Source organism: Balaenoptera physalus (assembly GCF_965194825.1).
Source record: "Balaenoptera physalus genome assembly, chromosome: 4".
NCBI lineage: Eukaryota > Metazoa > Chordata > Mammalia > Artiodactyla > Balaenopteridae > Balaenoptera > Balaenoptera physalus.
The window spans coordinates 25,071,428-25,087,708 of NC_138891.1; the positions used below are offsets into that span (position 1 = coordinate 25,071,428).

General features: G+C 36.5%; 1 protein-coding gene across 4 annotated transcripts in view; it reads right to left on the reverse strand.

Annotated features, from left to right (window-relative positions):
- Positions 1-15,877, reverse strand: part of ATR (ATR checkpoint kinase) — a 105,214-nt gene extending 89,337 nt beyond the window's left edge. For 2 of the 4 annotated variants that reach the window (XR_014263431.1, XR_014263432.1), the window contains exons 1-6: positions 15,671-15,877; positions 6,248-6,339; positions 4,983-5,132; positions 2,703-3,580; positions 1,691-1,869; positions 884-1,075 (exon numbers count right to left, since the gene is read on the reverse strand). Coding sequence is in view for 2 of the 4 variants with exons in the window: in XM_082461157.1 (XP_082317283.1) it covers positions 884-1,075; positions 1,691-1,869; positions 2,703-3,580; positions 4,983-5,132; positions 6,248-6,339; positions 15,671-15,729 (1,550 nt within the window). In the remaining 2 variants the exon portion in view is untranslated. The remainder of the gene's footprint in view (positions 1-883; positions 1,076-1,690; positions 1,870-2,702; positions 3,581-4,982; positions 5,133-6,247; positions 6,340-15,670) is intronic. The other 2 variants (XM_082461157.1, XM_082461158.1) reach the window with 2 other exon arrangements.
- Positions 15,878-16,281: the final 404 nt, after the last annotated feature.

A 16,281-nucleotide genomic window follows, 5' to 3' on the forward strand; every position in this document is an offset into this window, starting at 1 on the left:
ACATGGTGCAGAGCAACTAAGCCCGTGCGCCACAACTACTGAGCCCATTCTTTTAAGTTTAATCCCTTTATGCCTAAATCACTCAGGATTTGGTAAAGCTAATCTATGATACTTCAATGTGACACCACCAGGCTTTAAAATAACAGAAGATATGCCTGTGTAAACCGTTTCTTAATTATACGAGAAAGGCAGACTTCAACCTAATTAGCTATTACTTCAAGTTATCTCAAATTCCAAATTTAATGCAATCTGAATTAATATAGTTTCTTTAAAATCTCCTTCATAACTTTGTATTAGCTAGTTAAGAGTCAGAAAATACAGAATAAATGATTATGTAAAAAATTAACAAGGAGTGTTGGTCTATAATGCGGCAGTAAAAATAAGACTAAATCTTCAGAGAGGGTTCACACTTTGTTTCTTCTGATAATTAGCCTATATTAAGAATACTAAACTGAAAATATACCTCTAGTGAGTTTTAAATTCCTACTTTTATGATCAAAGGGCAAAGTTCTCTTGACGAAACGTTTGGCTAGAAGAGCATTGGCTTCTGAGTTGTATAAAAATGTGTTCTACTTTTCTGCCCAGGAAAGTTAGTTTAGGCTTCAGACAAAAACGAGCCTCAATTTCTCTGAGTCTCAATTTCTAGTGTGTAAAGTGGACATAATAGCATTTACTTCACAGAACTCTTGTAAAGATTAAATAAGGTATGTATAGTACCTAACACAGTATCTGGCATTTAACAGGTGCTCAAAAAAAAAATTTCTATTTCACTGAAATGTTTGTGTTCTAAGGTCACAAAAATCAAGTGAATAAAGAGGTCTTCCAAAACAATAAATTCAAATTTATTACACAAAACCCACCCAGAAAATACAAGTTGTTTTACCAGTCCATGTTTTGATGAGAACAATGAACAGTACACAGAGCAGTCAGTTGTAGGATAACAGCGATTCCTTCTAAAGTCTCAATAACAGGATTCTTCAGGTTATTGAATTCAAGGAAAACCTGAAGGGACTCAGCCTTCTGTATCAGTGCACTCCATAATATGCTCTTTTTGTTCATATCCACATGTTTAATTCTGTAATTAATTATAACAGGAGTATAAAGATATTCATATTCATATGAATTTATATAATTTTGCTCACATACGAAAAATATTTAAAACAAAAGACAGCATGTAATGCAACTACTGAAATTTTTTTTTTTTTGGCCACACTGTGCGGCTTCTGGGATCTTAGTTCCCCAACCAGGGATTGAACCTGGGCCACGTCAGTGAAAGCGCCGAGTCCTAACCACTGGACTGCCAGGGACCCTACAACTATTGAAATTTAAAACAACTTTTATAGTTGGCTGAAGCATGGGAATTCTTTGGCTACATTACAAAAAGATAGTTTGTTAACATTTTCTAAATTGCTGATAGATGTAAAGTCTCAGAGATTTTTCATGTATTAAAAAGTTAAATTAGGCAAGTAAAGACTTAAAAAAGTCTTTTAAGTAACCATATTTAGCCATGAAATCTTTTATACTAGAATAGACTACAAGCACTATTAAGATATTTTAAGCATTCCTTTGACTACCTATAGAAAGAACAAATGTTCTTTGTGTATTTAAGTCAAAGCACTTACGTAAAGATGATTTTTAAGTGACTAAAGTTTTATTAAGTGGCTAAATACAAACTGAATGAGGGTCATACTCCTCTGTCTGTTTTGGTGCTCTTTTGGAAGAGTTAAGAGATGAGCTGAGTCGACGCCTTTTGGGTGATACTCCATCGCTATTACTGCTGAGGTTTTCCTGTTGAATTTGGCACTGAACCTCCTCAATGATTTCCATACTTTCCATTTTTAAGGCTGCATAAAGTGGGCCCAACAAATACTGAGAAAGCAAAAATAAAAAACTAATTCTTAGAAAATAAGTTTATATTATTCATAGACAGACAGCAAAAATGCATTAGGTATTAAGATGTCAAATAAGGTAAATTATTTTCAGAGTCTCATCAGACAAAACAAAGACAAAACAAAAACCTAAGTTAATCTATATATTATTTCACAGTCTATACATCGACATATGTATAGTTCTATATCTAGAACTATGGTCTATAGTCTTAGAAGGCCTAAGACAAATCCTTCTCTCTATAACCTGTTTTTCCCTAGACCAAAATGCCACAAAGAAAAATTTCACAAGGGAATTACTAACTTCTTTCATACTACAAATCTAGCAAGACTTACAGATAAAATAAACTATTTAATCAATTTATTGTATATCTATTTTATTGTACTGACTGTCTCCCACAGTTCAAATAGAAAAAAAAGGCACAATTTGGCATGACTAGTACTATATACCTATAGGTTTTCTAGAAGTGATTGATTATAACCTGTCAAAGAAAAATCTATGTGAGTGCTCAAAGTTTTTGCAATGAAGGTGATAACTGGCCCCTTTTTGATTAATAATGCAACAAACATGTTTACACTTCACAAACTCTACTTTAAAACTCCATTGGCAGTTCATTACCAATGTAGTGCACAAATGTTTCTAAAATCAAATTAAAAATCCATAATAGGAAGCCAAAGTAGATTATAAACATCATCCCATTCTGAATGTACATTATTAAAGATATTTTATTTTCTCATTATTAATCTTGCATATATGCATACACTTAAATTAAGAACAAATTACATGCTTAACAAGTAACCTTAAAAATGACTTACCTCTGTATCTACCTGAACTCCAAGCACATCCACAAGAGCTCTACAAATATTTCTCACATAAACCTTCCTGACTTGTAAAGCAGATTCATACCCAGCTGGCACATATCTAAGGAAATACTGCAGTAAATGGCACAAAGCTGCTTTTAGCAAATCAGACTTAAGCTGCAAAAGCACACCATCTTCAAACATGACACAGAGCTTTTCTAGCAGCATATTTAAATAGACAGGCTCAACATTTCTATAAGCTTCTGCTTCAAAGGGGAATAGTGTCTTTATCAGCTTTGATAATGGCTCTTCATAGAGTTTCAATTGGTCAGCATCCATTTCTACAAGGTGTTTTAATAATTCCAAAAATGAGCTGAAAAAAGTGCTGGCTGGTTGTGCTGGTAGTCCTCCAAGCTCAAAGAGTTCAGTTAAAAGGCTAATTGCTAAGGATTTAACTTTTGGACTACCATACTCTAGCAGAACACAAACTATCCGCCAAAGTAAGAGTTCTTGCCTTCTAAAAAACACAATTGCAATAATACGAATAAGAACCGTTAATAAAGTGACTTCGATAAACTCTAAATTTTGCATGTTCATGAACTGCAAAGGAGCTGGTTGTAAATATCCTACATGTTCATCTAATTGACTTAAAAATCGGCTAACTACCACTGGCCATTCCACAAAGCGTCCCGTTGCATCTCTTTCGTGGAGGTAAATCAAATCTTCAAAAAGATGTAATAATTCCTTCGTCAGTACTCCAAAAATGGCAGGACTCTTGCTTTTAAAAAGAAATAATAATGAACAGATGACTTCACAGATTTTTTTGTGTAACATGTGACAGGATGGAGTTGCTGCAATCCGCAGAAGTCTTGTTATGATCCAGTTACTGAATTCTTTGAAATAAACAAACAAAAAAGATAATAAATAAATAAATACATCAGAGTGCCAATCAATTTGCTAAATGCTTGATGATTTATTTTTAAAGTGTAAACTTCACTAACAAAATAGTCTAAAACATCGCCTACACAATGGAAACATATTATAATAATTTAGAATACCAAATTTGGCGTCAGACAAGTTCCTAGCTCTCCACTTATCAGTCGTGTGAACTTTTCATTTCTCTAAACTTCTGTAACTTCATCTATGAAAGGGGAATAATGACACCTACTTTATATGCTACCCTGATCAAGTAAGATAATATATTTGAAATTCTCAGCATAGTGCCTCAAGTTAAATAAAGGCTCAGTAAATAGTAATTATCACTCCTTCAACAAATATTATTGAGTAGTGACTCTGTCTCAGACGCATAAGAACAAATCAGTCATAGTCCTGTCCTCCTGAATCCTATAATATAGATTCTCGAACTTCTTAACTGCAACTAAGAGATATATTTCATATCACAACCCAGTATACATATGCATATTTTTAAAATTTAAATATATGAAACAAGTTTCATGAAACAGTACTTATTACATGCAGTGTACTATATTATTTTCTAGTCAATTATATTTCATCTTCAATACCCACTAAATGGGTTATAACCTGTTTTTTAAAAATCAGTGTAGCGAAGAATATAGACAGACAGGTATTTATAATATAGTTTAAAAACTACTATGATAGAAGAAATATAGAACACTCTGTACTAACAGCATAAAGAAAGAGCAACTAAGCCAGTCCTAGAGTAGGCAGTCAGTAATGGTCAGAAAAGACTTTTTAAAGGACATACTATCAAAGTTGAATCTTAAATTCAAGCAAAAAAATTTTTAAATACTCTATGCATTGTACAGAAAAAAAAAAGCTATGTGCTTTACACCTCTTTATGAGGAAGCCAATAAAGAGACAAAAGTAGTCTTTTAGGCTTGAGGGCCATATGATCTCCATGTCCACTACTCAGTGTTGCCTTTGAAGTAGTGCAGACAATAAGTAAATGAATGATCATGGCTGTGTTCCAATAAAACTTTGTTCACAGAAACAGGCGGCCAGCCTGTGGGCCATGGTTTGCTAACGCCTGATCTACAAGAAAGAGATTACCAAAAACAGAAAAAAGAAAACTTCTAAAGTTTTCAATGGCATATGAACATATTCAATTACTTCTGCTCCATTCTGGGTACCTAGTTCATAAGAACACAATAAGGATGCATGAAATAAAACTAACCATTACCATTTTGCTCCCTCAGTTTATACCAAATTTGACCAAAATATGTGTAACAATGTGTACATTATATTTCAGAAGAGCAGAAGAGGGTAGAATTCATAGAAGAAATTGAAAATGAATGCACAAACAGCAGGACTTACCAATACAACTGCCTTTGGCCTCATTTTGCCCATGGCTTCCATTCACATTTACAAACATAAGTGGGGAGGACTTCATGATATGCTGGATGAAATCAAGCAACATCACAGAGGTTGGCTGAGAGTCAGTCTTCTTTACAAGTTCCAGAGCAACTAAAACAAAAGAGTCATGACAAATTAAATGGCAGTCCTTTTAAGAAACTAGACTTTGGTGACAAGAATTATGTCCAACACAGTGCTCATGATAAACTGATGGGGCTAAAAACACACTACAATCCTATCTTTCTAATTTTAAATGTTTAATAATCATATGTATTCATCTGTTATATATCCATTCACCAAACATGTGCTATAGGCCTACAATACGCCTGGCACTGTGTGAAAATCTGAGGATTAAAAAAACCCTCACAATCAGGTGAAGGAGTCAGACAAATAAACCAGTAATTATATGTTAACTGCCCTAATCTACAATAGAGGAAACAAGTGTCTGGGAAGATGCTTGAAGGAGTTGATTCCTAGATGATGAGTTGGTCATACAGACAGGGTAAGGACAAGTGGTCTAAACAGATGGAGTACCATATGAAAACACATCCTGCAAGTATTCAGTAGTCGTTTGTTATTTTTCAGGAACTCATAATTTTACTAATCGAAAAAGAAAGGCTAAATGACTATTGTTAAGTCATGAAATCTGTGTCAAATTTGGAATTAAATTTATAAACCATGAGCCAAATGCCACTCTGTATTATCCCTTCCAAGTAATTTTACCAGACATGACACATATGACACCATCTTGCCAAGTTGGTAATATTTGTCTTTTAGATTGTCACAAACAGGAAATAGTTGATTCAACAACTCACAGAATCTTATTACCTCCCATAGACAAAGGTGCCAACTCTTATTTAAAGAGTTTTTTTTTAAATGGCATTTGCTGTTTCTCAACCAGTGACACAAGACCTAGCTAAAACAGAACTGGCCAAATATTTTTATCTATAATAATATCATATATCAAAGAAGAACTCATAGCAAGCAGCAGAAAATCTAGATAACAAAGAGGAAAACAGAATTACTTTAAAACCTAAATCACATTAAGCCTAAATCACATTATGTAACAAGTAATATTGTAAAGAACTTGCTTGAAAATAGTAACTAACATAAACACTAACTATATACCTAAAATTATATGGAGAAAAATGCTAGTATAATGTGTATACATGGAAAAGAACACAATTTAATTTATAAAATTTATATCAGAAATAATTGTTTCTTACCAACATTTACATCTGTAAGTATTCGGTCAATGAACTGACAAAGAATTTGTCTTGGCTTCTGTACAACGGTATTATATTCCTCTGGACTGGAACTAAAATACAAATAAAATGTTTTTAACCCTTAAAGGGACTCACAGTGTCATTTGTAAAAAATTCTCTAAAGTTGAACTTATCAAAGTGCTTAGTTTTAATGTTGACACTGATAGTATTCTTCTGCAAAGTATCCAATCTGCAAAGTCTAGACCTGACCTGCGCAATATGGTAGCCCTTATCACATGCTAGTGCGAACCTGATATGTAGTTAGTCCAAACTGGGATGTGCTACAAGTATAAAATACACAATGGATTTTGAATATTCATTACCAAAAATGTGTAATACCGCATTAATAATTTTATATTAATTACATGTTGAAATGATAATATCTGGATATACTGAGTTAAATAATATACATTGGGGTTTTTGTGAGGTTTTAAAGTTTTTCTTGTTTTTTACTGAAGTATTGTCGATTTACAATGTTGTGTTAGTTTCTCATGTACAGCAAAGTGATTCATATTCTTTTCCATTATGGTTTATTACAGGATATTGAATATAGTTCCCTGTGCTATACAATAGGACCTTGTTGTTTATCCATTCTATATATAAAAGTTTGCACCTGCTATTCTCAAACTCCCAATCGAATCTTCCCCTCCCCCACCTTTGGCAACCACAAGTCTGTTCTCTATGTCTGAGTCTGTTTCTGTTTCATAAATAAATTCATTTGTGTCATATTTTAGATTCCACATATGTGATATAATATGGTAGTAATATATATTGTTAAAATTAATTTCACTTACTTCCTTTTTGTAATGTAGCCACTAGAAAATTTCAATTACATACGTGGCTTGCTTTATATTTCTATTGAACAGATCTAGACTTTTAGAAAATCAAGAGAAAACAGTTTCTTCAACAAAGAAATTCCAAAGGGAAAAAAGAGAGGAGGAGAAACCCATAATGAACTTAAGGGCCATATCAACCAATTATAATATATGACCCTACATTGGATTCTGAATCAAAAATAAAAATAGCAAACTATATATGACAATTGGGAATATTTGAACACAGACTAGATATCTGATGCTATTAAGAAATTATATTTTTAGGTGTGATAACGGTATTGTGGTATGTCAAAAAAGTCTTTATCCTTTAGAGATAAATACTGGTATTTATTGGTAAAATGATGCCTGGAATTTGCTGCAAAGTACTCTGAGGAGAGGAAGAGAGCCACGAATTGATCATTATTAGGTGAAATGGGAAATCAGTTATACCATTTTCTCTTTTATTGTAAGTTTGAAACTTTCCACAATAAAAATTCAATAAAATGTTAGGGAAAAATACACATATTGAGTCTTAAGAACAATCAAGAAAAAATAATATTAAAAGGAGATACAATAATTAAGCAGAGGAAGAGTATCCTAGAATCCTGAATGAATTCAACTTGAGTTCCATGATTTGTGTAAATAACCAAGGAATAGAACATAATAATAGAAAGCCTGTGTTCCACTACATAATGAGGAATCATACAGTTATTCGTGTAATCAACAAACATTTACTGAGTACCTATAATGCGCCATACAACACATCAGAAGCTCCTCTTGGGAAGGTGACAGACAGTTTAATGGAGGAGACTGATAAATCAATCTAGCCCTCTATCCAGGCTGGATTATGAAGCCATTCACCCAAACAGTTAACACAGGTGGAAGCACACGTATGGGAAGAAAAAAAATTCAGTTTTAGAAATACTGAGTTTAAGGTCTCAAGGGAACAACTAAGTGGAATGTCCAAAAGATTTTTGGAATTACAGTTCTAGACCTCAAGTTCTAGCCTAGAGATATAGATTAACTTATCGATATATAATAGTACATATCAAGCAAGGCTAAACACACTGTATTATTTCATATTTCACAAGAAATAAGATAGGGATATTAGACTCTAATTTGCATATGTGGAGACTGGTGCTTAGAGAGATTATATAATCTACCCTATTAGAGCTAGTAGTAGTGGAAGCCTTGGATATGAACGCAAATGTAATAAGTAATAAGAAAGCCAAGGAGAGAACCCAAAGTTAAGGTTAGTAGAGGCACGAGGAGAAAAGGAAAGGGCCAGAGAAACAGAAAGAAAAACAATGAGAGATGTGTTCTAGAATCCAAGGAGGTTAGAATTTTAAGGAGGGAGCTGTCAACACAATCAAATAAAATTAGTTTGTTAACATGTCCTTTGGATATATTTTTTTATTATGCTAAAATACACTACATAAAATTTACCATTTTAACCATTTTTAAGTGTACAGTTCTGTGGCATTAAGTACATTCACATTATCCTACACCATCACCACCATCCCTCTCCAGAACTTTTTCATCTTCACAAAGTGAAACTGTACTCACTAAACAATATCTCCCCATTCCCACCGCCGACAATTCTGTCTCTATGAATTTGACTACTTACATCTACACGTTGAATCCTATATTTGTCCTCTTGTGACTGACTTATTTCACTTAGCATACATCTTCACAGTTCATCCATGTTGTAACGTGTCAGGATTTCCTTCCTCTTTAAGGCTAGATAATATTCTACTGTGTTTATACCACATTTTATTTATCTATCCATGTTTCCATAGACACTTGGATTGCTTCCACCTTTTGGCTACTGTAACTAATGCCTCTATGAACATGGGTGTACAAGTATCTGTTTCAGTCCCTTTCAATTATTTTGGGTATATACCTAGAAGTGGAAATGCAAGATCATATGGTACTTCCATGTTTAATTTTTTGAGAAACTGCCATACTGCTTCCACAATAGCTGCACCATTTTATATCGCTACCAACAACTTACAAAGTTCCAATTTTTCCTTATCCTCACCAACACTTGTTATTTTTGTTGTTGTTTTAAAATAGCAGCCATCCTCATGGGTCTGCAGTGGTATCTCATTGTACTTTTGATTCACAATCCCCTAATAATTAGGGATGTTGAACATTTTTTCATGTGCTTTTTGCCCATTTGTCTTTCTTCTTTGGAGGAAGTCTATTTAAGTCCTTTCCTCATTTTTGGGAGTCTCATACTCTACTGACCCTTTCCTCATTTTTAAATCAGGTTGCTTTTTGTTGTTGATACTGAGCTGTAGTTCTTAATATTTTAGGGATATTAACTCCTTATCAGATATATGACTTGCAAACATTTTCTTTCATTCCATAGGCTATCTTTTCACTCTGTTGATACTGTCCTTTGCTGCACAAAAGTTTTAAATTTTGATAATTTGTAATTTTAAATTTGATCTATTTTTTCATATGCTGCCATGCTTTTGGTGTCATATTCAAGAAATCACTGCCAAATCCAATGTCAGGAAGCTTTTTGCCTAAGAGTTCTCTTCTAAGAGTCTTATAGTTTTAGTCTTACATTTAGGTCTTTGATTCATTTTGAGTTAATTTTTTTATGTCCTTTGGATTTTAAAGTTTTAGTGGTAAAGGCAGAAGTCAGATTGCAAAGGGTGAAAAACAAATGAAATGTGAATATTGAGAATAGCATGCTCTCTCTAAAGCTTGACCATGAAATGAAGAGAAGAACTGGGAGTTAGTGGTAACTCAAGGAATATATGAGGTCAAGAGGGTTTTGTTTTGTCTCCCTTAAGATGGAAACACTTGAACAATTGATTCTTGAAATTTGGCTTTCCTTCCTGGGACCATGTATAAGTAAAGAGATAATCCTTGGACAGGATGATTATCATTAATCCTAATGATAATCATTAATACATATTTATTAATACAGGAGGAAAGGATGAGTACAGACATTAATAATACAATAAATTCAAAACACAAATAAAACCAGATGCCCTGCTTCAAGGAAGTCACTGGGGAGAGGGTAAGAAAGCACACAAATAATTTTAATCAAGTGTCATATACACCCAAAGCAGGAAATAACTAGTTCTGCATAGAGGATTCATGGAAAGTTGTGTATAAATGATTAGCTCACTCCATCACTTCTACTGACAAAACAGCTGAGGATATAGTAGGTAAGCTGGTTATTTACAAAAAATAAAATTATGTATTTCATATAAATAACAACTTATAACATCCATATAGTTCTATAAATGTACATATGTTTTCCCACTTAAACAATGCTAAAAGAAAAAATGAGAAGGTTAATTATTTTCTTGATTATTCAATCACAAAGTCCAATCCTAACTGATTACGTACAGGATCCAAGGCATCTACAGCTAATAACTGCCATGATGGAAATGGTCCTGGTACATAGTAAACACTCCAAAAAACTCTGCTGAATGAATGAACAGTTCATAAGAATCTTTCTGCATCTTGTGCCTCCTTCATCCTTAATGTATAAACTTTTTCGGACCTGTGGAATATCTATCTACCTGTTCTCTGCCACTAGACCATAGGCTCCTAGAGGTGGAGACTATGTTTTATTTCTCTATGAATTCCTGCAGCACCACTAGACCATAAGCTCCTTCAGGAGAGAAAATGTGTTTCACTTCCCTTTGCATCCCCTATACCCCACCTAAAACTGTGTCTTGCTTGATAGAAAACAACTAAGTTACTGAAGTTAATAAATATTTACAAGTAATATAAACTCTAGGTGTACAGAATCAAAGAACAAGTAGTTGTATTTATACGTGAAAGAGAAAAAATTTTGTGTTTTTTATCTTATTTAAACCAGCACTGGCCAACAGAAATACAATGCAAGCCACATTTGTAGGTTTAAATTTTCTGGTAGTCACATTAAGAATGTAAAAAGAAACAGGCAATTTTAATCCCAATAATATATCCGAAATATTATCTGAACATGTAATCAATATAAAAATTATTAATGAGATTGTTTACATTCCTTTTGGAGGGGGGTGGTAATTAAGTCTTCGAAACCCAGTATCTTACATTTAGAGCACATCTCAGTTTAGATCAGCCACATGTGAAACGCTCAGTGGCAACATTTGGCTGGTGTCCACAGTAGGTTATAGGACATCACAGATTTAAATATAACAAAAAAATTTTTAAGTCTGAAATTACAAGATAACATGAATTGTTTTAGACAAAGTCAGGAGATTTTGTCATAAACCAAGTGTAATTTGACGAGTGTCATTTTAAAATGTTAATGAGGACGTTTGTGGTGGAGAGGAACCAGGATTGTGGCTGGTGGTCAGAGTTTCCTATAAAGTTTAACTCTGTAAAAAAGATTATGCATTCATGTGTCATTTGCATAATTTTTAAAAATCAGTTTTTTTATAAAGGTGAAGTGATTGTCATTTATCAGATGTACTATCAGAATAAAGAAATTCACAGGAGAGTAAGGATTTCTTATTTTGCAACCTCTACCTTGGAACTGAGCTAAGAGGGTATACTTTTTCAAAAGTATACAGAAATATTTGGGTGGTAAGTTATCACATAAAGTTTGGATACATTTAACAAACACTTGAAAACCTCCCCTGGGGCAAGTATCAAATGCCAGGAAAACCAAGGTACCATGTATCTGCACTAAAAGAATTCGCAGTTTAAAGGACAAAAAAGTAAGCAGGCAATTTTAACACAGCATGGTTAAGCGTTAATAGAGCCAAGATAGAACGTAAGAGGGACACTCAGCCCTGAGCAGGACCTATCAGTCAAGGCTCCCTGGAGGAGGTGACACAAAGCTGAGTCCCTAGGGGGCTAGGCAGGTAAAATAAGGGAAGTAAGGCGAGTATTCCAGCAGAGGAAACATGTGCAAAGGGTCAGGAACAAGAACATAAGCCGTTCTAGAAACTGTCAGAGGTTCTACATGGCCAAAGAACAGGGAGGTAGTATCTGGAAATGAAGCTGAAGAGGGAAGATAAGGTCTAAGCGCAAAGGACTAACGAGTTTGAATTTTGTACTGAAGGCAATGGGACACTGAAGGGTTCTAAGCAGGTGAGTGAAGGTTAAACATGTTTTTAAAACATGAATTCAATTATGTTATTTCTCTGTTTAAAACATCCCAATGGCTTCCCACTGAACTTAAAATCTAACTCCTCATTCTGCCCTATAAAGTGCTAAAGGATCTGGCCTCTGCCTACTCTTCCATTCTTAATTAATGCTACTCCTGTCTTTGCTCCCTATGTTCCAGGCTTCTTCCTCCTCTTTAAAAAGTAGCCTCATTCCCACCTAGAGATGTCTGTATTTTCTATTCCATCTCAGACACTTCTCCTCCCAGTTTCCCATGACTGGCTTCTTCTCACCATCCAAACCTCCTCTAGGGGCTAATGCTGCTCCCCAGCGCCTCATCTCCCTCTCATTTCCCATTTAACATTTTAATGGCAACTATCACTGTTGGAAAAGATCTTGCGATTACAAAGTAATTTTAAACAGGAAGGTCAGAGAAGGTTCTTGGAAATGACATCTGAATGGAACTAGCCAGTGTTCAGATAGAAGAAACGAGTGCAAAGGAATGAAGGCAGGAATGATCTTGGTGTATTAAAAAAATAAAGCTAATGTCATTGGAGTAGAGTGAGCAAGGGAGGGATACAAGGCCATGAAGTCAGAGGTAGGCAGAGGCCAGATTATGGCAGACCTCAGAGGCCCTGGGAAGGAGTTTGGATTTTATTCTAAGTATGCTGGAAAACCAAAGGAAGATTTTGAGCAGGGGAGTAATGTTATATAATCTACAATATGATTTATAGTTGTAAAAATCACTTTGGTTGCTGAGTGGGAAATCCACTGTAAGTGGGTAAAAGTGGAAATGGAGAGATCAGCTGAGAGGTTACTGTAATAGTCCAGATAAGAAATTTTGGTGATAGCAGTGGAGATGGTGAAAAGTGTTTTTTAAAGGTACAGTTGACAGGACTTGTTGATGGATTATTAAGGGGTAAGGGAAAAAAATCAAGGATAATTCTTAGGCTTTTGGTTCCTACATTTACAATAAGCTGGGGAATGAACAGGTTTAAGGACAACAAATCAGCAGTTCTGCTTTGGATATGTTAATTTTCATTTCTGAGTATAGATGTTGAGTAAGCAACCTAATATATATCTCTGGGCTAGAGTGATAAATTTGGGAGTTATCAGCATATAGATGGTATTTAAAAGTTATGGGACTAGACAAAGTTACTGAGGAAGAGAGTGAAGATTGAAAGAGGACTAATGATATAGCCCGAAAGCACATACGGAGTCAAGAATGATTCCTAGATTTCCAGTTTGGAAAAATAAGTGAACACGGTATCATTTACTGAGATATCCCTACCTCAGTGAATAAGAGGAATTAAAAAAAAACAAAAACAAAAAGAAAAACCGCTTGGGAAGGTTGGGATATGCAGAGAATTTAAATTGGATATATTGAGTCTTAACTGCATATAGGACACCCAGGGAACAAATGGGTTATACTAACACAGTCTGCCAGTATACAGTTGCATATATGATTCTATATGAAAGAAATATGGCTTGGAGACATGGATTTGGAGTCATCAAATAGCAGGTGGTAGTTGAAGGCAGGAAGAGTGGATGAGATCACCCGGAGAGACTAGGCAGAGAAAAGAGTGCTAACAGAAAAAAACACTGAAGCAAAATTTATCCCTGAGAGACAGAGGAAGAAGAGTCCACACATTAAAACAGTAACATCTTACTTTTTTCAGAAATCTAACTGCCATGGTCAATGAAGAAAAAAAAAAAAACTGAGGAGGAAAGGTCTTGATGGCTTGAATCTGAAACCCAGCTCTAATACTAACTGCTATCTCTTTGACTTTGGTACTTCAATTTCTGTGACTCTGATTCTTAATAAACAGTGATAATATTTGCTCCATTCTCTATCATGGAGATACTGTGAGACTGAGTAAGCTTGAATGAAGCAGTTGCAATGAAAACGTCATGACAATTAAAAACTATTATTAGACAATTCACTACGGTCAGTTTTTCTATTCCATCTCTTAGAATGGCTACAAATGAGTGAAAGGTAACTATAAGCTCTGTTGATGAAAGAGACTAAAAATAAATCCAAGATCCTATTATTTTTACTAACAAGTATCACAGAGGAAGAAAGAAAAGGGAAGAGAAGTATTAATCAGCAAATTCTATATTAAAGCAAGGTGGGAAAAGTACACTGAGCTTCACATCGAGCCTGAAAGATGAAATCTGTGCATCAACTTCCTATATGAACACCTGCCTTCATCTTCTTTTAGAAAGGTAGATGTTACTTTACAAAATGTTAACACAAGTATGCTTGCAACATTCATACAAAGTGGAAAAAAAAACCATACACACAACAATATGATGATTCAGTTAAGACAAGTATGGTCCCTTCATTTATACCCTCTTATGTAGGTAATTGGGGAAGACTAAATGTCAGTGCCTCTGTACGGTCAACAAGTGGAGATGGACACAGCTGCACTGCAAAAAGAAAGGGAATTAAATATCCCATGGGCTTAACGTCAGTTGTGGCTGCGTGCTAAGTTTCCAACCAGTTCAAGAAATTGGAAAGCAACTATTCCAATTGATAGTTCAACTGCAGCAGTGGTACAAGCTCACTTATTTTCTGTTCACAGTGGATTACAAATATTTTTTTTTAAAAAGCAAACAAACAAAAACCCTGCCTTCTCGTCTTTAGGTCAGGTTTAGGAAAGGCTGTGTGTGTCCTGAATGGGGGCAGCAGCCATCAACATCCACCTACTCTCTTCGGGCAGAATACTGCTTTACACGATTTTACTCTTGGGTTTACAGAAAGGATTAAAAAAAAAAAAAAGAGCTTTTGCAAATGGAACATTATCTTCAAATGTTGGCAATACTCTGTGCACATTTATGTTCTGTGGACGTTGTGGCCGATCCCTGGGATTTCTGACTAAAATAACGGATGGAGGACTGGATGATCGACACGAAAGGGGTCCCATCTCCAGAATGGCATATGGTTTCACTTAGAAACGAACTTTTCCTAGCAAGTGGCCTTCCTTGCCAATCAGAACCAGTGATTTTTCTTCCGAGGGTAGTTTTGGGTCAAAACGTAAAGGTAAAAACCAATAACTCCACCAGCGATCATAAAGCACAGAAACTGGGGAAAGTCCACGGGTCAAGTACTCCATCTAAGGGAAGAGGCTTTCGAGAAGCAAATAAATGTAGGAAAGTGACCAGAAAGTGTTCGGAAGGGGCCTTTCCCTCCCGCCGCGGAGGCAATCCTCCTGGGGTTTGGGGGAGGGGGGGGGGGGGAGAGGGACGAGCTCCCCGGCGCCGCTGAGGTAAAGTGGGGCCAGCAGACCACCCCTCCCCTCGGATCCGCATCCCGCAGGTCTGCGGCGACGCCCCTCGTCCTTCCAACGGCCTCTCTGAGGGAGAAGCGCTCAAGTCAGCGGCGGAGCATCTCCACAAGGGCCGCGGCCGGGGTTGAGGGGATCGGGGCCGGGACGCGCGCGGCTAGGAAGGGAGAGCACGTGAGACGCCGGCCCGGCCCTACCTGCCCAGCTCCCGCAGGGCCGGGATCATAGACGCCAGCTCCAGGCCGTGCTCGCCCATGGTGAGGACGCGAGGCACTCTTCAACCACGCCGAGGCGGGCTCCTGGCGTCTCCACAGCTGTCTCTGGTGAGAAAGCGCGGCGCCCGACGGAAGCTCGCGGGGCCCAAAACTCCTCCCGGAAGCCGCGGCCGATCCGCTCTCCAGGCCAGAGTTCTTTTCCGCGTAGGACTCGAGGGGGCGGGGCAAGGGGCGGGGCAAGGGGCGGGGTGCGCTCCGGTCAAATTTGCAGCGTTGGGTGCGCTCTGAGCCGGGAACGCTCGGCAGGCGAGATTCGCGAGAGTTTTGGTTTTTAGCGGTCCTCTTCTGTCACTCACTCCCAGCCTGAGAGGCTCAGATAAGCCAGACCCCTGGATCTGGGGAGGAAAGGGGCATGGTGGGCACCAGCGCAGAACGCCTCGCGTCACAAATGTGAAGACTGAGACAATTCAGCAACTAAAGGCCCAGGATTACACCTCAGGTCTCCTCGCGGAGTCACACCTCCAGGTCCCTCATTTTCTACCACTCTCTTGACATCCTTTCTGAGAGATACGGGGCAAAAGATGGACTCCTCC